At 36.8% G+C, this 27,845-nt stretch overlaps 1 protein-coding gene across 1 annotated transcript in view; it reads right to left on the bottom strand.

The window, feature by feature from the left end:
* CCDC178 (coiled-coil domain containing 178) overlaps window positions 1–27,845 on the bottom strand; it is a 192,551-nt gene that overhangs the window by 2,786 nt on the left and 161,920 nt on the right. The window contains 1 exon segment of the mRNA XM_026072842.1: window positions 20,804–20,938. Coding sequence (XP_025928627.1) covers window positions 20,804–20,938 — 135 coding nt within the window.

The raw sequence follows: 27,845 nt of genomic DNA, 5'->3' as shown, positions 1-27,845 counted from the left end.
ACATACACAAGTGTTTGATAGTGCAAAGTCTCCAGGGAATGTGGTGGAAGACTGTTTAGCCTGAAGGAAGCAAAACTGGTGGGTTTTAACTTACAGTGCCTAGTGGGAATGGTCTTTCTTATGTGCTATCGTCTGAGCCAGGTTGGTACATTGTCTTGGCGAGAGCTACTTGGCGCAGGCCAGAATTGTGTGTGAGAACAGGTGCGCAGTACTGAGAACCTGTGGTCTAATGCTGGAGCTTGCTCCCTGGCCCTGTTTTATTTATCAGTGTTACCTACTGAGTGAAGTTTTCTGCCAAGGAACTCTAATGATTATAGCAGCATAATATTTTTGCTTCTCATCTCTATACGCAAAAGCTAAAGAGCTGCAGAGTAACTGGAGGATATGGAGATCTTTTCCTTTGAAAGTCCTTTTACTAGTCCTTTTACCTTCTGTAGGCTGGGAACGAGGCCTGTGCCATCTTACCATTGGTGCATTGTCACTACCATCAAAATTTTGGTGCAAACTCCTGGTTTCAGGGAGTCTGAGCAGGAGAACCGTATACTGACAATGGTTTTGATCCACGGTGAAGTAGAGGTATTTTCAGTTACAAGACCTGATGTCTATATGGAGGTAAGCCTTCTGAAGCTCAAGAGATATAAACCAATATTCTGAAGAGGCAGTGTCACCATAACTTCATCCTAAACTTGAGYGTGTGGAAGAAGGTACTCATCTCCCTAAATTTCAAAAACTGTTGCCAGCCTCATTACCCCCTTCATACCAAAAAGTATCCTGCTCTAAAGCCCACTTTCCCCGAGATGCAAGAGATGTGGTTTTTTAACAGTCACCATTGGCAGATGGTAGAGACCGCAATGGTGCTATAGCCAAATGGAGTAGAAATGAGATTTGGGGTGAAATATTGAAAAGGAGGAAACAAGAAAGATGGCAAAAAAAGGAGAGGAAATGGTGAGATTATTTTATTGAATTACTGATTTTACTTTGAAAGATCTTGCTGAAATTTATACTCAATAAAGAAGTTGGCATTGAACCCAGTACCACTTTTCTTGGTGTTCTGGCTTCTAAAGATGCTCTAGAATTGAGTGCAGTTCAATGATTTAGTCTTTTTATAATTAAAACAACCATTCTTTCTATGTTAAAAAGTTTTCACCAATGCATGGTATTGTCCCCACAACCTAAATAGATAACTATAGCTTTCCCATTTTCTCCTGGGGAAGACAGTGATGCAGAAATTTTATTTACTAATTGCTGTTAAGGTGGTTAGAGGTATGTAGATATCTAAAGGTCAAAAATATTATCATTTCATCATACACTGCTATCCTAGAAAGTAGGTTACTAAATGAAATTTAGTAGAATATATCCTGGAAAAATCTTGTCTGGAGTATCAGTAACTTTTATTTGGGTTGGATGTACTGCCTTTTAGTAATAAAAAGAAGGCAATACTAACATATATGTAAATTTTGCTGAGTATGACTTTCAATAACTAATGCTTACAACTGGGAAAACTAATCATTGAATGATTAACCATAGTGACTTGATTTCAAAATAAATTTAATAAAATATTTAAGATTACATTGCATTGTTTTAAAGCAAAATTTTCTGTGCTGGCTCATTGACAAATGATACTAATATGTCTATTTAAGGCCAAGGATTAGCATGCACTTTGGTTCTCATGCATTAACAATAGAAAGCTGTGGATGTATTCTTTCCCTCCTGAAATCAAAAACAAAGTATCTATATGATATCTCTGATCTCATTTCCATGAATGATTTTAATGGAATTGTATTCCTGTAAATTGAATTCTCAAATCAGGCGATAGACTTCAATGAGACAGTGATTTGAATCTCAGTATAGTCGTTATTGAGAAAATGCGTCATTTTGTTCTAGCTGCAATTTCTTTCGCATGTTTGTGAAGCACTGGGTCACAGGAAAATTTCCACTCCCCTCCCTAAAAAGGTTCAGCTTGTTAGGAAGGAAGCTGCATTTTACAGTGCCTATAAAATGTACTAAGTAAATTAAGTTTATAGGACAGTCATATGTTTTATTAGTGTTTCAATGAGATAATTTTCATCATTTTATTTTAGAAACTCAAAACATATTTATTTTAATTACAAAATGATATAAAATATGGTTGCTTATTTTCAATTTGGCCCATTAGTCTGAGAACATCACATGCTAGTAGCTCTCAAATCATTAGAAATAAAGACTAAAAATACAAGGCAAATTTAATGCTTGACTCTCACACAGATGTAAATTAGGTGTAACTCCAAAAAATTAATGGTTTTAAAAAAAGGAAAACTATCAAAATCAAGCCCTGAGTCCTTATTAACCTTTACTGGCTCTTAATTTCTTAGCTGTTCTACTTAACATATTGAGGGAAAAGAAAGGAAGTATGACGTGGACAGGTCTGGCAAAGAATACAAAATTTTAATAACAGGTGAGTAACTTGATTCTCTTGCTAATGAAACATTTTATAACAATTCTCCTCTTGGAGGCTTACAAACACTCACTTGCTGGAGGAATGAAAAAAAGACGACAGGAAAGGAACTTTGGCCATGTAAGGCCCTTTCTTGAAATAACATAACTGTAGGAACTATAGCTAGAAATCCAAGTAAATGGTAGAGAGCTATTCTTATCAGCAAGCAATGACAGTGGGAAACAGTGGCTACTGTAACTCCTGCTGAATTTGCAAGGTTAATTATTGTGCAACTTTCTTCTACACTGTTTATCTGGCCAAAGAGTACTTGAAGATCAATTTCCTGTAAGACTTTTCCACAGACATTTTAGTTTAAAGATGTGCAAAATATTACTGTTCCATAAGTATTATAACATGGGTGTATTTTAAACCTAACTTCTGGAGAATCAGCTTTTCCATAGGTGTGGTACATACCTAGTTATAATTTGCATTTTGTACAAATCTGTTCTCTCAGATGGTACATTTTAAAGTTACCTAGAAAAGACTTCCTGAAAAATAAATAATGTAATCCTCTTTTGTGGGAAAAAAAGGATAACAGCTGCAAACTGCCATGTGACACTGTAATGCAAAACACCTGAAATAAGTGAAGATCTTCTAGTAAATCCACAAGACAGTCAGAAAAAATATATAAAAGGCCACAGGAATAATAATGGGATTATAAAGGCCCTGGGTTGTGCTCAGTGGTGCAAAGTCTAGTTGGAGGCCTGCAGCTAGCAGTGTCCCCCAGGGGTCAATACTGGCTCCAGTCTTGTTCAACTTATTCATCAGTGACCTGGATGAAGGGATAGAGTGCACCCTCAGCAAGTTTGCTGACGATACAAAACTGGGAGGAGTGGCGGATACACCAGAGGGCTGTGCTGCCATTTAGAGGGACCTCGACAGGCTGGAGAGATGGGCAGAGAGGAACCTCATGAAGTTCAATAAAGGGAAGGGTAGAGTCCTGCACCTAGGGAGGAATAACCCCAGTCACCAGTACAGGTTGGGGGTTGACCTGCTGGAAAGCAGCTCTGCAGAGAAGGACCTGAGGTTCCTGGTGGATAACAAGTTGACCACAAGCCAGCAGTGTGCCCTTGTGGCCAAGAAGGCCAATGGTATCCTGGGGTGCATCAGGAAGAGTGTTGCCAGCAGGYYGAGGGAGGTGATCCTCCCCCTCTACTCAGCCCTGGTGAGGCCACATCTGGAGTACTGAGTCCAATTCCGGGCTCCCCAGTACAAGAGAGACATGGAACTACTGGAGAGAGTCCACCAAAGGGCTACAAAGATGATTAGGGGACTGGAGCATCTCTCTTGTGAGGAAAGGCTGAGAGAGCTGGGCCTGTTTAGCCTGGAGAAGAGAAGGCTGAGAGGAGATCTTATCAACACGTACAAGTATCTGAAGGGAGGGTGTCAAGAGGATGGGGCCAGACTCTTTTCAGTGGTGACCAGCGATAGGATGAGAGACAATGGGCACAAACTGAAACACAGGAAATTCCATCTGAACATGAGGGAAAACTTCTTCACTTTGAGGGTGGTTGAACACTGGAACAGGTTGCCCAGAGAGGTTGTGGACTCTTCATCCATGGAGATATTCAAAAGCCATCTGGATAGGGTCCTGGGCAACATGCTGTAGGTTAAGCAGGGGGGTTGACTAGATGATGTCCAGAGGTCCCTTCCAAACTCAGCTATTCTGTGATTCTGTGAAATATCCTAACTAGCATTATGAAAGGAATGGGTTTGAAAACTATTGAACTGGAGAACAGCCTGAGGAGAATTTTTGCCAAAATTCCCCCATGCTTCAGTAAATTTTCCTTTGTTTCAAAAGACCTTCCTGTAATCTCAGGGCCATGCTTCTGAGACTGCACATTGTAGGACATTTCTTCTTCTGTTGTCCCTAGAGCACAAAGGGAAACTTGAGAAAAGAAGGTTTTGCATTCATCTAGAAACAGTAGAAGAGAGCTACATGTCTATAAACAACTTTGCAAGTTTTTTCATAGTTTCTGAGAAGACAGGTTAAAACCTTTTGGTAAGACTGAGCAATCAGAAAGGCAACTTGTACTACTCGAGGCTGGGGAGTATGGCAGGGAGGGGGAAAGTCATGGCTCAGTTTTGTGCTATTTTAAGACCCAAGTTTACTTTAAAGGGTTTTTTTATTATTATTATTACAAATCAAATGGTAACCAAAACAGACCACTTTTATATATGTTGATCTTGTTAAGGCAGAAATTATATTGGAGATACTAAAGTGCATGACTTCTCAACCTGAATGGTTCCTGGGCAGCATCATATCTGTCAGAGTGACACTGACACAGCCAGGCTATTATAAACTGAGCTCCTGAATTATATACTGTCTGAGCTACTCTAAGGAAATGAAAAATTTTACAGTTTATATACAGGAAAAACTCAACTGTTCAATGACCAATAGATGAAAGGAAGCAACTGGCTTTTCATCCTTGAGACACATGGGACTGGGAAAATTAAGGAAGCTGGAGAAAAACTGTAAATTAATTCAGAAGACTGCATCATCATATTTTAGATATCTCAAACTCTAAACTGACCTATCTAGTCAAATCATTTCCTTCCTCATCTCCTCTAATATCTTTCCCTTTTAGACTGTATATGTTAAGAAGAAAGAAGTAGGAATTAAAAAGACTGAGAAGTAAATGGAAAAGTAAGTGAATAGTGTTACATCAGCAGTGGTTGGACAGTATAGGTCAAAGGAGGCAGGACAAAATGCAGAGAATTATTATTACATTGAGTTCAATAAAATATTAAGATCTAAGAAAGATCAGAATATATGTGGAAGTCTTTGCTGCATAACTATACATATATTTGTTAACCAAGTGAGAATTAGATTATGGATCGGGATCTCACTGAAAGCAAGAACGTAACAATCAACATCCTCCCAGATGTTTATCAAAGATTATAAGTAGTGATGCTAACAAGAAGGGCTTGTGTACTCTAAAGCTTGTCTTTTTCTTCCAGTCTAATAAAAGATAGTGTCTTTCCTTATAAAATTTGCCTTGCTTATATCCTTAGACCAGCAAAACTATAACAAAACTATCACCACAGAAAATACTGTTAAAAACTAAATTTAATTTTAGCCTTCAGAATAGAATTTTCACCCCAAAGCAACACAGTGAGAGTATGTACATTGATTCCGATTCTTCTTCCTTTACCTTAAAGAAAATAATCCTCTATCCAAATAAGTCAGTATAAGCTTCATCACCACTTTCAATGGGACCAGATTCAAGTGTCTATTTAATTTGGTAGACTTCCTAGTCCCTAAAGGTTATTTGTAGTGAAGCATAACATTAAAAATAAGGATACTTTTCCTTGTTTGGTATGCTTTTTCATTTTTATTTTAAAAATTGTAATAAAACTAAAACTGGTAGCTTTAAAAATCTGTGCCAAATGAAAAGAGGGATTTTCTGGAGTTATTACAGCTAATTAAAACCCTACAGTAAAACTCCCTGATAGCTGTGACAGCCTGGCATGCTGAAGCAACTCAGTGAAGCTGCTTTGGCCCATCACATCTTTGGAGGAGAGTTACATTTAAGAAAGCTGCTCCTTTTCCTGAGTTCTCGACTCTCAGCTTTTTGCCCCAGTGTTAGTAGGGGTGCCAACAACTGATGCCAAGTCAAGTGATGATAGAGATTCCATGCGTTTGTAGTAGTGCTCAATATTACAGGGATGAAAAATACAGGACTAACTGTATTAAGAGAACAGCTTCAGTTCTCATTTTCTTCAAAATTATCCTTGAGTACTGAGTAGTTCTTCAAGACATAAACCTTTCCACCCCGCTCCCCCCAAAAGGATGAAAAAGAGAAAAAATATGCTTTCCAATAAAAACTTCCTTGTACAAACCTCCTCAGTCTCCTGAATTAGCCAACAGTAGTCAGTCTGTTTTCCTTTTTCAGTCTCAATTACAAACTTTTGCTCTGCTATCACATACGTACTCAGTTATCACAGTGCTCTGGCTGAGAGAAAATATCCCATTCATTTTTGGAAAATACTTCTTAGGAGAACAGTTGCAAATACCTAAATTTTATCCCTCACTCCTCAGCCTGGAGTATCCTAAGTATGTATTCATAACAACATGTGAGCACAGGGAACGTTTTGCTATAGAGACTGTAAAATGATTTGCCTGGAACATGGCTTCAAGAAGAAGTGGGTTTTGTCTGAAGATTAAGAATATTGCCAATGTGAAGTTTAAGAAAAGAGTAAAGAAGCAAATACTTTCTAGGGACAACATACARTCTTTTGAGAAAGGTAATGGATGGTAATTTAGTGGCTTGGACCAAACTGGCATCATAAAATCTTTATTGTCTTTCTGCTTATATCCTAAATTGGTTCCTTCTGTAGCACTAGCAGCAGCCCTCAGAGTACACTGTCAAATGACAGTCATATTATGTTGGTCCTGTGGCAGATGTTTACTGATTTGTCCTCAAGAAGGATTTGGTTTCCTGATCTATATTCCCAGACAGACATTGTCAAAAGACATGATATGAGAGGTTTTGGTTTTGTTCCTAACTTTTTCCCCACATGCTTCAGGTAGCTATTTATTTCAAAAAGGAAATATTTACATCCAAATTGTCATATGCCAGCAAAATAAAGAACTCAAGTTTAGTGTTTAGGCAAAAGGCTGGAGAAGCAACAAGCTGAGCCATCACATCTGAAATCTGCATATTTTAAAAGGCTGTGTTTGGAGAAGATGACAACTGGATTTGAAGATTTGAAGATGCTGCTTATAGTAAAATAATGTAAAATATTTAATACCTCAAATGCAACTTTGGAAGATTATAGTGCTTGTTGCAAGAAGTTTCTTGTAAAGAGTTTTCTGTGGGAAATGCTTGATTGAGTCAATCAAAATACAGGATAACTATTACACGTTTTATAATTTTGTACATGACAGTAAGGATTTCATTCTGGTAGGTCATTTGATTCTCTGCAGGTGGCTCTGTTGGTTTCTGGAATAGTATACTGTGAATTACATGTTACACAAATGAAAGACGGTTATAATTCTGGATAACATTGTATTTGATTCTACAGACATCTTTAGGCCTAATGCAAAGATTCCTTTGAATAATTTATCCAGCTAAGTGTCTGTGGTCCCAAACTCCTAATTTAAAAATGTTGATAAATGAAGTATCTCTTTAGCTAATAAATGAAGTATCTCTTTAGTTATCCTTTGTCAGCAACATTCATTTTAATGGAAAGTGAGTTTACAGGGTTACATGATTGAACTACTGAGCCAAGTCAGTGTTGGCAAATGATGGGCTAAATTATTGATGTTACACACTAATGAATTCTGATGAGAAATAAAATACAGACATTACATTTCAAGTGGTTCATAATTATTTTTGTACTTTAAAAGCAATTTTATTCTTTTTCCAAATCATACTGGTTCTGTAAAACAAAAACATAGTTAGTGATTATAACCAAAATTACTGAATTTGAGGCAAAAATGTTCCTGTAAGTTTTCTTATACAAGTATAATGTTATTCACACTAGGATTCTGATTTCTTTATATTCTTTTGGGAAGGGATAATTAAATTAAATGTCTAAATTTTTAAACTGCTGTCTTTAAATAAGATAATCTACTTTGCAGCCATGGTTAAGAGTTCAGTAGATGAGTTTATAATCTATGATATATCAGCATGTTTACTAGCGATGTTCTGAACTACTATAATTAATTCAGGTAACGACAAAAACAGAAGAGCTGCCAAAAGGAGCTTTCAACATGTAAACAGTTCATCATTAAACCTGTGTTATGATATATGTTTAAAATGAGTAGAAGGAGGTTATTCAACTTCAGATAGCCCAAAGTGATGTTGCAAGGTTGAATCATTAATTTAAAATGTCATTTCTCTGATTCTTTACTCACTGTACTGGATAAAGAAATTTAATTTCTTATTTTTTACTTATGAATCCATAGCTAAGCATTTGCTCATTGGCAACATTATAACTTCATAAATTATATCCTTAATCTTGTCTTCCTAAAAAATGGACTTCTAACTTTTCTTAATTATAAATTGAAGTCTTCTGTCAATGCTGGGAAAGCAAATCTAGAAAGTGTCATTTCCTTTTCTTTTTGATGCATAAGAGCTGAAAAACATCTTTCTTGTTGGCTCACAGCCGCATTCTCTTGTCATTCAAAACCACCATTGGCTTCTTGACTAAATAAGTACCTGCAAATCCTTTCTGGTTTTGCTCACAAAGGAAATCTTGTGATCCAAATGATCTCTGAGAGGTTTGCCATTTCAGGCCAAATTCTGATGAGATTCATGAACTACAGTATCACCAAAATAAACCTTGATGTTACTTATAATTTGTCCTTAAACTTTAACCTGCTACCCAGACATGTATAACAATTTTAGCATGAAAGCCTCAGAAACACAGCATTTTATATTAAATTGAAATATTTAGAAGGTTGTTCGCTCTATGGCAATATATGTGACAGTTCAGCTGGTGGAAGCAAACAGTATATTCAAACTATGTTTTGTTTTGTTTAGCCAATGCTGTTTAAGAAAACTGTGGCTGTATATTTTTTCCTATATTGTACCAGATACCGATAACACATACACAAAAACAAAGACAGCTAAGCTCTGCATGAAGAAGCAAGGATTCTTATATATTCTGCTAATGAAAGAACCTGAATTAATTATTAATGGATTTTAATCCACTGCTGTTTGAACCACTTCMATTACTTTTTCTATAGTCTAATAGGAAAAACTCCCCTGAACTGTAGATAGAGCTGAGACAATTGCACATTAGGAAAGTTGCCAAGCAATTCCTTCTATAAGATACATTATAAAATTTTTTACAACTTATCCAAAGCTTAGACATTGGGCTCAAATGCATGATTTTGGGGGAAAATTTCTATGAAAAATTTGCAGCCATTCCCRAAGATAAGAACAGGGAAAAAATATATTTATATATTTTCTATGTTGAAATACTTAGGTGACCTCTACTTTCCCAAGTGGCTATCATCCCCATATTCTGCAGCTGGGATTTGGCTGTTGAAGGACTTCCATGACAAACATGGGTTATATGTTGTTCCCAATGAGATTTGCCAAAATTTGCCTAACTAATAATAAAAACATGGTTTGCCCATGTTTGGGAGATGTCAGCTTGAATTTACTATCTCTGAAAATTACATTTTTAAAAACTTGAGTCTTGAGGAAGGCTTCTCCAGCAGTAGTATCTCAGGACTGTTGTGGTTTGGGTTGGGTCTAGGGACCTTAGAGTAGAGGTTTCATGCTTACGCGTTAATTTACCTGCTAGATCCTGGAGACAGATGAAACTGCTTGATGTGAATGCAACAGAACAAGAGCCAAAATGGAGCAAAAGTTAGAGTCAGAGAAGAAGGCTTATGAGGAGATAAAACTGGGCTGCAGGGAAGGAAAACTGCCATTGGTTTGTCAGGTGATGGTAGAAACTGGAATTGGCAAGCGTAAGAGGCTGGGAGCTGGGAGAAGGCTACAACTGGTTGGAAAAAAGATGAAGGCTGGGATTTGAGAAAGCAATAAGGGAATGAGGGAAAATGGAAATCAGTAGGTAGTGTCAGAGAGTGAAAGGGGAAGAGGAGCTTGAAGGAAGAGTAGAAGTGGCTGGGCCAGTAGCTTTAAAACAAGTCAGGTGCAGGAGAGAGATCTCACATTTATCTGGAGAGAGAAGCAGCACTGAAAATGGATTGGGAAAAGCAGAAACAATGAATCAGAAGGTCTTAGATTAGATAAAAAGGATGAACAATATATTCCAGGATAACAGACAGATGACAATCGTCTACTGTTTTTACTTTCTCCATTAGTTAAAGTAGCAGGTAAGTGTATGGGCACTAATACTGCTAATAACCAAGTGGCAATATGATTTTTTATATTTTGGAAGGCTTTTTAAAGGGAAAGAAATCAACTAGAGGCATAAAAAAGATAATAAAATAAAATTATTAAGATTACAAAAACAAAATACTCAAAACTCAGAAACATTATATTAGTTACTTGTGTAATCTTAATTTGACATATTTTGCATAAACATTTCAACATTGATTTTATTTATTTAGTTAAAACAGTAAAATTTATCCTACTTGAAGAAAAAGAAATCCAGAAGTCTTCAGATTCTGGAAAGGAGGTCAAACACAACAGCCTCAACAGCCTTAATATGATTTGAAAAACTTACAATTCATGATCTAGTGTTAAAGCAGATTTTTCTTCTGTCATTTTTATAAACTAAACCACCAAATCACCCTGTCAGCGTGTACAGAGTACATCTGAGATGTAAAGACTGCTGTAACAGTGATATGGCTCAGTGGATCAATTTTTAAGAAGCTGGAGGGTAACACAGTTTTTTTCCTGTTGTCTGTAGGATCTACTGTTTTGAGTACCCAAGCCAACACTAAAAGCAGCAAAGCTGTTTAGGTTTGCCAGTTCCTTAGACCTGACTGGAGTTTTGTGTATTTGGCCTGTGAATGTAAGTAAGTTATCAGATAAATTTTAAGAGAGTTTCAGGTGGCATGAAAAGTCAATTCACAGACTGTATTTCTGGATTCTCTTTGATGGGAGAATAATTTTTCCTCAATGATAAATGAAGATTGCCTAGTTATCACATCATCACTTACAGTCAGATATCATGTTACCTTGCAGGAAACTTCTAATTCTGTAATCTTGTGTTTTGTTATTAGAAAACTGTTATCTACACATTTCTGTTAGTCAGCATATTTCAAAATATTAAGGCATTTATGTGTGTGGATGCTAGAAAGTGTAAAAGAGTGGACAATTTGTCTATTCTGGTAACACAGAAATGATGAATACCAGTTCAAGTGGTGGTGAATACTGAAGAAATGTAATTCATGGGGATTCTGCTTTTAAAATAAAATTAAAAATAAATCTGCTAGATTAGATGCCACTCTTCCTTCTTCTGTTAGGTCATAATTTTAGTACTCAAAATATTGATACATATTTCTGCACAAAAAAATTATATATTGAAAATATATGCCTGCAAACAAAATAAATAATTTATCACCACAATGATCCTGCTTAGGTTAATCTTAAAAGCATGTGACTAACGTGTTGATTTGCAGAGACCACCTTCTAGCCTCCATCCTTACAGGAAACTAGCAGGAATGTCCTTCAGGTAATGATTCTGGTTTAGTAAACAGAAATGCTTATCCTGTTTATCTTCACAATGTACACTGGAGGCTGCCACTTTTAGGTGGCAGCCTCAGTTCTGAGTGATTTGATTCATATCACTTTTACTTCATATACTGCAATTTTCAAGTGAAGTCATAGAAGCTGTTGCCAGTTAGGACCACTATAGGCATTCCTATGCATATCAGGAAATGTTAATGTTATGGCAGTGCTTTGGAAAATGTGAATATTAAAGTATTTATGCACAGCACAAAAAGCATGGGGCACTGAGGTATAAGTGGCATAAAAAACTAAATGCAACTGAGTTGTACAGAATTATATGTACACTTCACTTCAGAAATTTTTATGAAAGTGATAGTACAATAAAGACATCAGAATTTTGCCATATGATAACAGAAGTGACAGACCAAAAAAATGAGGCAAAGAAAGCAAGCAAGGTCTAATTCTTTTCTTGAGTTTTTGAATTTTGAATTGTGCTTTTTTTGCAATCACTTTCCACCCTCTCATGGGAAGGCTCCCTCCCATCATGCAAGAACAAAATAAACGGTCATGAACATTTTGGATGTCTATGCCATGGGCAGCTGCATTTGCCACTTAAATCACCTAGATGAGAAGTAAATTCAAAGATTCTGGTGAAAGCTTGTCAGGGTCATCAACTGAATCTGCAAAAAATCAAAACAAAAATAATCTCTTGATTGGTTTAAAGATTTAAATAAATTAGGAGAACATGTTTTAAAGAATTCCAGGTATTATTATCCAAAATTCATAGGTATTTGAGAGGAAAGCCATAGATTTTAGAAACAGTACACTATATGCTGATTTCCGTGTTTCTTTAGAACCCTATTAACTAAGTAACAAACTCTTCAACTCAGAAACATCACTGCCATGAACAGAAGCAAAAATAGATCTTTTGTTGGTCTCAATTCCCCTTTAACCGTGCAAAAGAAACATTTTACAAATAAATAATAAAAACACTGCCATGCAGCAAAATTTAATTGCAATGTTTTAGATGTTTAGTACAAATAAATGTGAGCAAATAAAAAAAAGTTTTGAACTAATTAAAAGGTGTGTAGCTATGTCCCCTTAAGAAAAGTTATCTGTCACCCAGCCCCATATGTCTCCCAGACAAGGCAGAAGCAGCAAGATTGCTAAAGTGAAATCAACAGGCAAAAAAGATACAGCTGAGTGTAATCAACATAAGTGGTGATAACTCAACCCATAACAGAAAAAGAAAAGAAAAGGTGTATGGATTTTGAAGAGCATCAATCCTGAGGGACACCTTAACACACCTGTGTTAATAAGTTAGAGAACAAAAGATGTACTTAAATTAACTACGATCTGACAGAGGAGAAGCAAATCAAGAATGAGTTGTTTCCAGAAAGCAAAGGGACAAACCCTGCTTGTAATACCCATGATTACAGTCCTTCATGGAACTGCCCTGGATCTTTAGGCTGCCATGAAAACCAAAAGGTTTTTGCATATTCAGTAAAACATTTCCTTAAAGCCAGATGTAGTAGTCAGAGAGACTTCCTCAATAGAAAAGATTATTCCTTTCTTTGGTGACCTCTGCAAAATTGCCCAGATAAAAGCAATGCAAAATGATTTAAACTCTCCTCTAGTGTAAACTGGCATAGCTCAATTCAGTGCAACTATCCTGAGCTACCACAGCTTATAACTTAGTTCAGAAGTTTTTAAAGATTTCAGGATAATCATCAAGATGAGTAAAACTGTGAAAAGCATATAAATAATTAAAGCATTAGGACGTGAAAGGGACAGAGTCTGTAGGTTGATTCGTCTTTTCCTTGTGTCTTATGTAGCCATTTCCACTTACAGAAAATGGATAAAGCTACTACCAACCAGAAAGTTTCCAAATTCTGAACCCTGATATTCAATTAAATCATTTTGCCCTGATGTGAATGGCTACTGAAGGTGCAAATCTATTAAAAATTGGGCCAATAACTTTGTATTTTTTAAAAAGGTAGGTTTGTGGTGCCATCATCAGAAAACATATTTGTTAAACGGTTTAAAGTTACAAAGAGGATAGAAATGATACTACCCTTTTGTTAGCACTCTGGCCCCCAAAATAATTTTTGCAGAGCAAGTCAAGATAAAACATTTAAAAGGATGGACTAAATTGAAAACTGTAGGTCTGAACTACAGTCACAGTCCCAAATACAGCTATGACTGCCATTGTATATATTTTTTGCAATTAGATAGCAAATTGAACCTTCTCAAGAGCCCAGTTATTAAAATTCCAAAATATTGGGAAAACAACAGTCATTGACATAACAAATACCTTATCTGTACAATTCTGAGAAAAAAAGATCTTTYTTTTCTCAATTTTTTAAATTAAAGGGATTACTTTTATTATTTTCGACTGGATTAAAATTTTTTTGGTAATTGTAGGATTTCTGAAGACCAAAATCCTCCAGCAAACTACAGAATATACATAGCACAGGCTGATGGTGAAATTTTCGCCACATTGCTCTGTCACAGTTCTTCAAACCCTGACCAGAAGAAATCTCCATGCAGCTCCTATTTGAAGAGAAGCTGTCATTGGCTTCATCAATAGTCTTTGCTCCTCTCCCGTTACATAGGATGCCCTTCAACTATTAAGATAATTAAGTCTGCATGAAGAGTCAGAATAATCTATGACAGAGAACACAGAACTTTCTTTGACTACAACAGTTAAAAACAAAATCTCCTTTCAGAGCCATTAAGCATGTATGTAAACCTCCCAGAACGAAAGAAAAGTAGTGTGTATGTTCCACGGCAATTCTGATCTGTCACATTCTGCCACTGGTTGCACTCAGGCAGTAGAAAATGAACTTTTAGAACTTGAAACAGGTTGGAAAAAAAGTTAGAGCACAAGAAGATTGCCAAGTAAATAGTTCCTACACTTTGTTCCACAAAAAAATAAAATAAATGAAGAGCCAGAATTGAAAGTATTAGTCACTTCAGCCATTGATCTCTGCTCTAGCAGTGGATTTGATTGCAAATGTGCAACCAAACATATTTATTCTTTGTTATTACTTTTGAATATTTTTTACTCTTTTTTAAAATGTCACAACTGAAATGCTCATTTTTTAAATTGTCTTTTCCACAAAGTATATTCACTAAGCATATGACCACTGGCTAATCAGATGATCATTCCTATTTCCAAGGCAAATATTAAATGTTGAAAGAAAAAAATGGCTACAAGAGTCATTTGAAAATCAGGGACTGCATATTTAAAAGTTTGGATGGTTGAAATAAAAGGAACTTAATATAAATTGTCATTTTGTTTTAAAAAGTACCTAAAAATGCCACCAGGTACTAAACCCTTAAACTAACAACCCTTAGCAGAAAAAGAAGAAGCTAATATTTATACTTGACCTAAAAGTTGACTCCCATAATTCTGCCTTCTTGGTTTGCTTCTCATGTTGCTGATGCTTTGGATATTGTTCACCTGTATTCTTCTCTATTCAGTCACATAATCATTGATGAGAGCTCAGTAAGCATATAGTCAGCTTTATCATCTTCTGCATCACTCCAAAGAGTACTAGTTGCTCTTAATTCTCAGAATACAAGCAAAATGGAGATGCATCCAGAAGACTGTGTTCTAGTTATTATCAGTTGGTAAAGTGTACCATGGGAGTGCAGCTAGTTATGGAGAAGTAGACCAGAAACTTGTACAGCCAGTGCTAAAGCTGGACAGAGAACCAAGGAGGCAAAGTGACTTTGTTTTTGCTACACTAAGCATAATCAAAGCAAAGCAGAAAAACTGGCCCTAAGTCATTTAAGATAGTGACGGCATTCAGCATCTGGAAAGACAGAACACTTATGGCCTGGCTGCTGATTCCAGGGGGCAGCAACATCCCAGAGAGGACGTGGAGGCGAGCTGTGTGCTCCAGGGGATAGGCTGCCTGTGTTTTGCTAAGCCTCAGCATTTCTGTTCAGTTCAGCACAATTACTAAAGCAAGATTTACTAAGTAAACCTCCATGGTTAAAAGTGTCTGCAAGTTGCATAAGTGTTTGCTCTCATCCTTCTTGCCTCTGGGCACAGTGATGCTAAGTGACTAAGAGAAGGCTTGGGAGAGGTCAGAAACACACTGAGCTGAATGAGTCCTTCATTTTCCATCCACTTGCCACCCCTTCTTCTGGCTGTTAGCTTTGCAGACAAGTTCAAAGTAGCTATCATGTTCTGGATTGTAACATATTTAGTATTCCAAATCGCTCTAGACTGCATGTGCTCAAACCCTCATCAGCTTAGCCTAAGCACATGCTTTAGTAATGTCACTGGAAKGTAAGCCTGGAATTAAGAGCAAGCTCAGATCCATGCTTAAATGGAAGGACAGATGACCAATGGTACTGGTGCCAAGTTTGGCACTGATAGAAATTTGGGCTGATACCACACAAAATTCTTTCTAAAATAAATCTGAGATCAGACACCAAAAAAGTTTGCTGTCTTTGTAAAGACCTACTTTTTCTTTGGAACTCTTAGACTGATTTAACAATAAGCTTTTTTTTTTTTTCAAGTTACCATTAACTAAGGCATTTTCTATAAAGTGGGATCCCTCCTAAAATCTTGCTTCTCTTTTTTTGTTTGTTAAATTTGATTATTAAAAGGTAATTCCACCAATATGTGTTATTGCAAGCATCCTCTTCACAGCTTGCTTTGGCTACTGCCACCTTCCCTTTACATGCCACAGTTCTTCCTTCTCTCTGAATAGGTTGAGCTGAAACTCTTACAAGCACTATGGCCTAGCTGCACCATACTTCTGTGTGCTTGGAAGGCAAATCTAGACCTCTAAGATAGGTTTAGACCTATGCTTAACATACAGCGTAGGCTAGTAATGATGAACCACTGGTCAAAATCTGTCCTCCAGTCTGAGGCAGCTCTTGATTTTCATGTCATAATTTACCAAAAACTCTGTTGCTATGTATAACTGGAGAGTGTTCCTGGTTAAAACGTACCTGGTAAAAAGGAAAAAAAAAACAAAAAAAACCCTTCTACATTAGCTACTTTTAAATCTCTCTTTGGATCTCTTCCAGGTCTTGGTTTCTATAAAATGTTAGAAAACAGCTAGGCAGCCAATGTACTGTATCTACTGCTTCTCCTAATTCACTCTTCCTTGGTGATTCACCTTCTCTTGTTTGCTGTAGTCAATGAAGTTGCTGGAATGCAAGTTCTTATGAGCAGAGATCATGTTTTTGCTGCATGCTCACACATGCTCAGTGCAATAGGCTCTCATTCTCAAAACATTTAGTGCTATACTGACATTAATAACAGCAATGAACTAAGTGTATTTCATGCTGAGAGAAAAGGAGGAAAGAGAAAGATCATGGCCATTGGGAGAAGTGTCTGAGGACTGGAAGAAAGGAAACCTTACTGTAATCTTCAAAAAGGGCAAGGAGGATCCATTGTACTACAGGCTGGTCAGCCTCAATTCCATCTCTGGGAAGGTGATGGAACAACTAATCCTGGATACCATTTCCAGGCACATGTAGGACAAGAAAGTGATCAGGAGCATTCAGCATGGATTCACAAAGGAGAAATGCTTAACCAACCTGACAGCCTTCTACAATGAAATGATTGGTTGGTTAGATGAGGGGGGAGTAGTGGATGTTATCTATCACAGAATCACAGAACAACTGAGATTGGAAGGGACATCTGGAGATCACCTAGTCCAACCTCCCCGCTCAAGCAGGGTCACCTAGAGCAGGTCGTCCAGTCAGCTTTTGAATATCTCCAAGGATGGAGACTCCACAACCTCCTTGGGCAACCTGTTTCAGTGCTCTGTTACCCTCACAGTAAAGAAGTTTTCTTCCTTATGTTCAGATGGAACTTCCTATGTTTCAGTTTGTGCCTGTTGCCTTTCATCCTGTCACTGGGCATCACTGAAGTCTTGACTATCCTTGACTTCAGTAAGACTCTTGACACTGTCTCCCATAACATCCTCATAGACAAGCTGATGAAGTATGGGTTAGAGGAACAGACAGTAAGGTGGATTGAACACTAGCAAAATGTCCAAGCTCAGAGAGTTGTGCTCAGTGGCACAAAATCTAGTTGGAGGCCAGCAACTAGCGGTGTATCCCAGGGGTCAATACTGGGTCCAGTCTTGTTCAACWTMTTCATCAATGACCTGGATGAAGGGACAGAGTGCACCCTCAGCAAGTYTGCTGACGATACAAAACTGGGAGGAGTGGCGGATACACTGGAGGTGTGTGCTGCCATTCAGAGAGACCTGGACAGGCTGGAGAGGTGGGCAGAGAGGAACCTCATGAAGTTCAACAAAGGCAAGTGCAGGGTCCTGCACCTGGGGAGGAATAACCCCATGCACCAGTACAGGTTGGGGGTTGACCTGCTGGAAAGCAGCTCTGCKGAGAAGGACCTGGGAGTGCTGGTGGACACCAAGTTAACCATGAGGCAGCAATGTGCCCTTGTGGCCAAGAAGGCCAATGGTATCCTGGGGTGCATCAGGAAGAGTGTTGCCAGCAGGTCGAGGGAGGTGATCCTCTCCCCCTATTCAGCCCTGGTGAGGCCACATCTGGAGTACTGCATCCAGTTCTGGGCTCCCCAGTACAAGAGGGATGTGGCACTACTGGAGCAAGTCCAGCGAAGGGCTACAAAGATGATTAGGGGACTGGAGCATCTCTCTTATGAGGAAAGGCTGAGAGAGCTGGGMYKGKTTAGCCTRGAGAAGAGAAGGCTGAGAGGGGATCTTATCAACATGTACAAGTATCTGAAGGGAGGGTGTCAAGAGGATGGGACCAGACTCTTTTCAGTGGTGCCCAGTAACAGGACAGAGGCAACAGGCACAAACCGAAATGCAGGAAGCTCCATCTGAACATAAGGGTTGAACACTGGAACAGGCTGCTCAGATGGGCTGTGGAGTCCCCATCCGTGGAGATATTCAAAAGTCTTCTGGATAGGGTCCTGTGCAACATGCTCTAGGTGACCCTACTTGAGCAGAGGGGTTGAACTAGATGATCTCCAGACTTCCCTTCCAACTCAGCCATTCTGTGATTCTGTGAAATAGCTGTCACATTTTATTTTGGAGGTGCTTACCACTATGCTGAATGTCATCAGTATAAGAACGTAATTGACTTAATTGATTGATCTAGCAATAACAGAGACAAAATGAAAACACCTGTTTATATACAAATAAACAATTGCCAAGATCTCTAAAACATAAAAATATCATGTTGTTAAAAGGAAATACTTTTTTATATACCTCTGTAATTCCTCTTAGCTGAAATAGATTCAATTTTATGTTTTCATTGTATACTATTTGAATAGTAAGCAATTTTCAGTCCAACTGCACCAAAACATAGCAAGAATGTTAGAATAACAGAACTCTTCTCAGAAAAGGATAACATGGATAATGAAAGCACGGATAAAGAGTGTTTTCCAGACTTTGAATAAAATGTTGTCTCCAGTAGGTCTGAGCTGTTTGGATTTGAACACCCTCAAATGTTGCAGAGCCTTACACCTCGAAGCTTAATTTAGGCCCATCTCTAGTTACTTCAGTTATTCAGGATGACAAGATTTACAGACACAGATTATTCTCGGTGTGAATAATATACATGGAATATTTTTTGCCAAGACAAAGAATTTCTAAAAAGCTCATTCAGTACAATATGGACTACTTACTGAAATAAGAGTTCTATCATGGGTTAGGTTCATAGTACAGCCATTAAAATATTATGTAACACTAGACTAACTTAAAGATTCATGTGTGAGGAAACCAACGGCCACCTGTGGTTTCTAGGTCACTGTTAATATTATTCATGAGCTCTAGGCTGCATATCAGTCACTTCTTTTCTTCACTTACTGTTAGAGAAGTTGAAGAAAGAAGAGATCAGAACTCATCACAGCTACCCCATTGTAAAAATTAAAAAGGAGCTCTTCCAGTTTTTCAAATTCTGAATGTGAAATTTAAATGAAAAAAACTGTAATCCCCTGTTTACTTGTCTTCATTAGCATACAGTTTAGCCCAATATTTAACAAATATGTGATAACACTGAAAAAGATTCCATAAAATTAAGAGAGTAGTTCAAATCATTAATAGAGGGGAAAATCTGACTATATATTTATTTTAATTAATTTTTCTTGACTTTTTGCTTTTAATATGATTTTGCTGGGATTTTCTAAATGTTTGATAGCAGTAGAACATATGTGGAAAGCTGGAGTTTTAAAATAAAAATCCTCTCTATCTCTCAGTGAGATTCTGAAAATAGAACATCACACCGATGCAGTTTAATGGAATTCTAAAAGTTATATTCAAGTTAGTTTTTACTTTTATGCATCAGCTATTAACTGTAAAGTGTAATTATGTAATATTAAAATTTAATAAAATTGTCTCCACTATTATAGAACAAAGCCTGACTGTTAAAAATTATGGATCAAGGTATGCATGAACATGCTGCACTAAAGCTGGATTAGCTACATAACTTTTTTTGCAAGGAATAAGTCTGAAGAAATTTTTCACTTAAGTCTTTTAAAAACTCTTCACAAATGCCATCTGGTTATGGCCATTAACTATGGGAAGAAATTGAAAGGAGTGGCTCTACAGAAATATTAATAACATACCATTACACGAGACAAAAAGAACAAGAACATTCAAACAGTATTATGTAGTAGTTATTTTTCCCAGCAAGTATAAACACTTACCTAGAGAACAACTCATAAACCGTAAAACAATACATCATTGGAAACCATTGCTAAATCTCATAACCCCCCAATGTTGCTCTTTTACAAAGAAGGGAAAGTTACCATATAACTGAGTTATGAAGGTATGACACTTCTAAACAATAGTCTCATGCTAAAGAAATTAAATACGAACACAGTGAAAATGACAATATTGTTTACCATGGAAATAATATTTGCACAAAACAGGACACAATAACATTTTCTGAAACAACTGAACAGCGATACTAATGCCTCTTTATGTTTCAAATGTTTATATCCAATGTATTTATAATAATCTTTTCAAAGGTTTGCGAGAAATAAATCTAATCTTCCTCCCCCCCTTTTTTTTTAAACTATGCATGGTATATGTGCTAACTTACTGAATTCATCCTTCATGCAATTCCAGTTTATTAAAGAGGTTAAAAATTTATAAAACTCTGATGGGATATGGTTTTAATGCTTCATCACACTACCCATCATTTGCTTTTCAATCTAGATCAGAATGATCTTTCCCACTTCCCTGCAATCACCTACCTGCACAGCTAATATTTTCTGAGCGTTCTCATGAGAGGCTGCCTGGAACTTCGCCAGCCCAGCCTGGCTGCGGAGGCCTCGCTGTCGGAAGTGCTCCGCCAGCGCCCTGCGCATCCTGCTCTGCAGCACCCACAGCTAAGGGGAGGGGGGCAAAAAAAAGGGGGGGGGGAAGGAAAGGAGAGAAAAAAAGTCAGAGCAGGAGAGGAAATTAATGGCAGTGTTCAAGAAGAATGATGAAGGGAAATACAGAAAGCAGTCAATAGCCCATTCTGCACTGTACGGACCTGACAGGAATTTCACAGTCTCTTGATTTTTCAGCCCACTCATGTGCATTCATCAGAAACCAGTCACATCTGGCTGCCAGGATGGGGGGTTAATTTTCTCTAAATGCCTCAGCAGTTTTGTTCTAGCTGAGGCAAACTCTGTGACTGCAAAGCTGATGAGTAAAATATTTCTACTTCACCCAGTTTAACTCAAAACCGATAGCCTCAGGACATATTGAACCTTTCTTAAAAAAATAATCTTTGGAAGCTTTTTGAATGGCACATCAGGTCAGGCCAAAGTTTAAAATGCAAGTTTAAGACTTTGATGGACACAAGCGCTTTTTTCTCCTCTGTAAAGCTTATCATAGCTTGGCAATGTGTGCTTTAGAGCATGACAAAACTAAAGAGAATTAACTTAGCCATCAACTGCTCAGGGAGAACAATAACAGGAAAGAAATTTCCAGATAGAACTTCCTGTTAATCTACCTAGCTATAACCATGTGACACAAAAGCATCTAAGAGCACTAAATTACACCAAATGCAGCAGTTGAAAGCGACACTGCTTAAAAAAAGAATTTTATACATATGTATATAAATGATAACACTTATCATAGGAATTGTATTCATTACAAAGAATTCTAACTGAAATTATTCCAGTTAGAAATATTGACACAATGAGGTTTTGCTATTTATTAATAGCACAGGATTATTGTTACAGTCTACAGTTAAGACTTGTGTCAGTTTTTCATTACTCCACAAGTATTTACAACTCATAAACACGGTGTGGCAGGTCTCAGGCTAGAAGAAGAATGTTTCAATAAGATCTGAAAACCTACCAATACAAAATGTTGAAAATGACTGTGTGTTTTGGTAAATTCTGCAAACGTTTTTTCCTACTGTAGACTAGCTGTAATTTAGAAAATGGAAATTTAAGCTACCTAAATTGTTGCTTAGTGAAAACACAAGGTTTTGTGTTTCAGCAAGTTAATTATTTCAATAAATTTCATAGCTATTCTTAGCATGAGGCCTTCAAGAGTATGTCTGTCAACCAGCTTAACACAATAGATTGTACCATTCCTTTGGAAATATTACATTTCATTAAGGTCAATGCCACAGGTCAATAATTGGATCAGTTATAAAGAAGCTTTTACATGATAAGATATGACTGCTCTTTAGGAGCAAGCGCAGTGTACCAGGTGAAAAACACACTTTTTCAAAAGAATGTAGATTATAGTAATATCAAGTGAGCTACTACAGCCTAGAGAGTAATTAATGCATATCTTCAAAATTAATGGCTTGATTTTCAGAGATACTGAGTTTTCCTAAATCCCATTAGATTCTACGGAAGCTGCAAGTACTCTGCATCTTTGTAAATGAGACTGTAAAATATTAAAATTTATCTTCGTAGATAATTTTGAGTCATGTCCATGTATATTAAAAATAACATGGGGGAAGTTAGGTGAACTCACTGGGAAAATATAAAAATACCAGTCTCAATTGCAGCCAAAACCTGAAAACCAAATATGAATGTTTTCTAGCCTGAAGAAGTTTTTCTAAGTACCACTGCTGCTTTTCTCCTATTTTAAGAAATCTTTTTTTCCTGAAATCCATCTCCAAATTTCTGTGGGTTTGCTGTTAATTCAACTATTTCCAAATCTCAGGTTATTTATACTATTCTGGAGTCTGAAAGAGAATGCAGGTGAGAGAGGAGCAACATAACAATACATGACATTTTAATAAAATAATCTGCTTCAGCTCAATAGAAAAACAAATTAAGTAGAAAACTGTCTTTGGATTATGAAAATTCTGATTTTTGTCGAAAGGTAAAAAAATTGCAGGGTATATTGTCATGAGGAGGAAAATGGAGGTTGGCAAAGCCACATAAAAGGATTTGTTAGAAAATAGTGAAAGGAATTAGGAAAAAAAAAAAGATTAAAGATATGTTTGGATATTGAGTTTTTTCCTTGAGACAATCAAAAAGATATTCAAAAGTTTTGATGTTCAACTATTTAAAAACTGCTATAATAAAGACAAGAACCAGAAACTGACATTTCATAATGGCTAGTGTCCAACCTCACTAATGTTTCTTGTTTCAAAGAACTGAATAAACACCTGCAAATTACCTTTCCATGCTAACTGTTGTTACTACTGTAAGTGTCCCTACATCTAGTGTATCTCATATTTCTAATACATTTTATTGTGCCTAGCATAATGGAGCCTAAACCTAATATTTATTAATGTTACAATATTAATGCCAGGTAAAATCAGAAATAAATGTCTATGTGGGAAAGTTACAGGTTGATCAAATAATGTTACTTGAAAGCTTAGAATAAACTAATGGACTCACTAACCTAGGATGGGCCATGTAATTTCCTGAGTCTACTACAGGCCTATAGCTGAGGGAACCTTTTATAACAGAAAATTCCTGAGTAACCTAACGAAAGAGCACTTCTAGCCCAAAAGCAGCCTGTAAATTTCATTGGTTTTGCTCTTGACTCTCTATCTCTAAAGGCAGCCATACATTTCCTGTGGATCCCTTTCTGGGTCATACAGGCATACAGGTTTTAGCTTTTTCTTGTCTTTTTCTTTTTTATCATATATAGAAGCTTTAAAAGTAATGGCATGTACAAGTTGCATACATGACATTATTGCTAACTTTTTCATTCTTCATGGTTTTTTTTTGCCATTCTGCTACTTTGGGGTTTTACTGCCATTCTCTTTTATTTGTGTTGTGGTACCCCTCTGTGCCTCACAGCAGAGGTGGGCATATGGCTCTATATTTGTTTAATTGGTTGTTTATATATGATACTAATATCATCAATATACTCAATCAATACTCAACACATCAATATAATACCAGCATAATTTTGGGAAAAGGAGGTGTCAACTAGCTACTGTTGTTATCTCACTAGAGGGGAAGCGTAGATTCTGATTTAGGGTATGCCAAACAAGGCACCTTCTCCTGTTCTCACCTTTATCAGTTTTTTGCTATAATAAATCAAGATACTTCATTAAATTCATGCCTGATTTGCAGTACTATGAGATTGAAATTAGGTTCATATTTTCATCTGTAATTTCTCATTTGAGGGATCAAACTGGGACCAAAAGCATATGATGCTATTTGAAACTGAGGGTCTATTCAAGCCTAACTCATTATTCCACTGATATTGTTTCTAAGTCCTCATTAATTTATTATCACAATATTTGGATTCTCTCCACAGTAAACAAAAGGTAAATTGTAGTATGTGCCCCACTGATGTTCACAATCTAGCTGCCATAGGTAAAAATAGCAAAGACGACTCTGGGAGTACAGGCTTTAACTGTTGTTCACTACTAGAACTATTTACGGTCCTAGAAGGTTTGTACTCTGGTTATTACCATATAAATAAGCCTACATCATCACATACAGGCTGCTATTGTTATCTGCAGTAACAATATTGGGTTTGCACATATATACTTGCATATACTACAACAGCACCTTCATCTTGTGGTGTTGTAATACCAGCACCACAGAACTTGGCCTCTAAGTTTGAGGAAGTTCTTTTAGATGAAGTGGCATGATTTGGTGGTACATTACGAAAATGAATGAAGGAATGAATGAAAGAAAGAATGAAAGAAAATCTCACATAGATGAAAGGAACTGTATTTTACTCAGACCAGAATGCTTTCTGATTTTGTTGCCAGGCAGATCACAGGAACCCAAATTTTTCACCTTTAATTAGGCAACCTAGCTGTGTAGGACCAGACCAAAGCAGATTATAGATTTATTTGACAATGGACACAAAACTAGGGATGTTTACTTGATTAAATATCAAATGGCATGTGGCACCATTAAGATTACCAAGTGAACAGCACAGAGAACTCGATCATGATGCTTTTTCAATGGTCAATGACATACTACTTGGACTGCTTCAATTACCAGTTCTGGCCAGTGACTATATACTAGCATTATACTGGATTATGATCACAAACCTAATTCTCCTCTCAGCTGTTTTTAATTAGTGAGACCCCAATGATTTGAATATAACTGCTCCTGATTTACACCTGAGAATATAAAGAGAGAATCAGACCGTCTATAAAAAAATTGGGTTTTATTTTCAGAAATTTTAATTACACATAAACCAAATATATTCTAAAGGTGTCTGATCCAGTAAAACTACAAGGTTCTGAATCACATAATATATAGTAGATATTATTACAGGTAGAACTATATGCTGCTTTTCTCAAAAGAATATTTTTAATTTTGCCAGATTTTAAGCATTTGATCTAAAAATGTACATGGCAGGTGTTCACCTCAGGCTGAATTTGTTTGGATAGCCCAAGCAGTTTGTTTTTTCTGTGAGGTATTCTAGGGAAAATACATTATTCTGCTCCTATTAAAAAATTATACTGATGTTTCCTCTACTAGATACAATGTCCAAAGGGGACATGAAATTTCAAAGGATGTGGCATTTTTAAGTGTTATGACTGCTTCATAAAAATCATCTGTGAAACTACAAGTCTTTGGAAAACTACTGACTGCATATAATCATGAGCAAATTTTTCCATTTTTAACAATTAAAATTTTTAAAAACATGGTCCACTGCAAGCTTCTCACTCCTCCTAGAGTTGACCAGATTGTTCATCAGCCTTGCCAAGCCAGTAAGAAAGCTTATCTCTGTATAGCTCTATATACTCTGTACATAAGCCATCTTCACAAAGCAATTTGTCACACATTAGACCGAGATAACAGCACTGAAACTTGATTTTCTCTCTAATGGCTGTTATTTTTGTCCAGGATGAGATTTGTCACTGACAATAGTGTGCCCATTTGTATTTTAGTGTTAAGATCCATTTACTGGTGCTCAGAAAAAATGGAGAAAAAAGCCATTGTGAAAATTGGAAGGTATCAAACTTCAAAGTCTGTGTTAAGAATGCCAACTTGTGATTAAGAAAACCAAGTGTTAATGAAAACTAATGTAATTCTAACAAGAGAAGTCTAATCTAGGCTTTGTGTAGCCATGTTAGGATACAGTAACATCAAAGAGAGATAACAAGGACATCCAAACCTAGATCATCAAAATGGAATATTAATTTCCTGTGCAATAATATTTTTCCAGCAAGAACCAGACTTTGCAAGTTTTCCTTCAGTACAAAGGAAACCAACTGAAAAGTGGGAAGGAAGCTTAGCCACATGGCTCAAGGAATGGAAATTTCTCTGATTAAAGAGACTTAGAGACATAGTCACTCTGAGCAAATGTTGATTTCACACCAAAAGCAAGCTAAGGAAACATAAATCGAGTTATTTTAATGAACTAGCTGCTGAAGCTGAAGTTGTAGCTACAGTAGGTAGTTATAGGCAGTTACTTCCCAAGTGAATAAAACCATTTGTGGATATTAAAATGAAGAAGAAATGGACTAAGTAGCAGCAAGAATGGAAAAATATCATCTCATCAGCTGAGGCAGATGACAGAAACAGATGGGCAGAGCATTTCAAAGTCTCACTAGACTCAGTCCACCATCAATATCATATTTTGATGAAATATTATGAACCTAAACCACTTATTAACAGTAACCAATTGAGATGTCAGCAATACATGCAGCAATCCAGAAGCTAAAAAATGTCAAGGCAGGTTTCAATGATCATATCACAGAGAAACAGAGTACTAGATTCCACCATTTTAACAAAACTGAATTATGCAGAGGAAAAAAAAAGAGCCCTGTCCTCCCTCCTGCAAGGGAAGTCTTCTACAGTGCAATATCACACAGGAGGTAAGATGAAGTTGGGCACAAATCTTAGTGAACAATAGGCTGGATTCAACTCAAGTGAACACGAATGAACCAGATATTCATAGTAAGGACCATCATAAAATAAAACACTAAATGCAGTACATCATCAGTTCTCAGAAACCACTGGAAAGCTTATATACAGTTGCGATGACATTCTAGGCACAAATCAGGTTCACATTGCGAAGAAGGCAGAGAATGATGGAAGACAAAATATAATGTAATGATTAAGGCCATTGAATAAAAATAACTCTGAAGATCTGATACATCTGTATCTCTGCAAAACTGTACCCCTGGCATGTTAAGCAAATCACTCAGACCCAAATTTTCGGAGATAATTGTGAATTTTGTGCTCCTTCTTTTTTGGGGGTGTACCCAACTCAGATCTTTAATTCCCAGAGCTGAGGAGCAATGACGCCTTCAACTGAAGAAAGTGGGAAGACTAGAAATCAGTGTGCCATGAGGTAGGGTATATTTCTGACATTACTATACTGAGGCTAGATCTGCTTTAGGCATCTGACTGCTATGTTAAGCAGCTAAAACATAGTTTTCCTATGGTTTTGGCACTACAGGAGCTAAGATTATTTCACTGCATTCTTTTATTAAAGCATGACATGGGCTTATATTCAGTGAATCTACTCATTTGATGCTACTCCTGACTGACATTGGTATAACTGATACAGAAACCTGACTTTCTAGATTCATCATAATATTATTTTGTAATTCTGCAGCAGTCTCTCTTAACATGATACATCAGTTTATTAAAAAATGTAGTATACAAGAATGAAACTTACACAGGAAGTATTAACTACTACTCACTGCTATCAGTAGTTACCTATGATTTTCATACCTAAGTGAATTGCTATTACATTTCAAAAAGGGAATAATAATAATATGTCACTTCTAAGTCTTCACTTTCTCTATTTTTGAATGATGCTAATCTTATATGAGAGGACCCAATGCCTGTGTCATATTAATTCAATAGTGCATTGTGAATGCTAAATTCTATGTAA

Source organism: Apteryx rowi, unplaced genomic scaffold, assembly GCF_003343035.1.
Source record: "Apteryx rowi isolate R43461 unplaced genomic scaffold, aptRow1 scaffold_352, whole genome shotgun sequence".
Lineage (NCBI taxonomy): Eukaryota > Metazoa > Chordata > Aves > Apterygiformes > Apterygidae > Apteryx > Apteryx rowi.
This window is presented reverse-complemented; position numbering and strand designations above follow the sequence as displayed.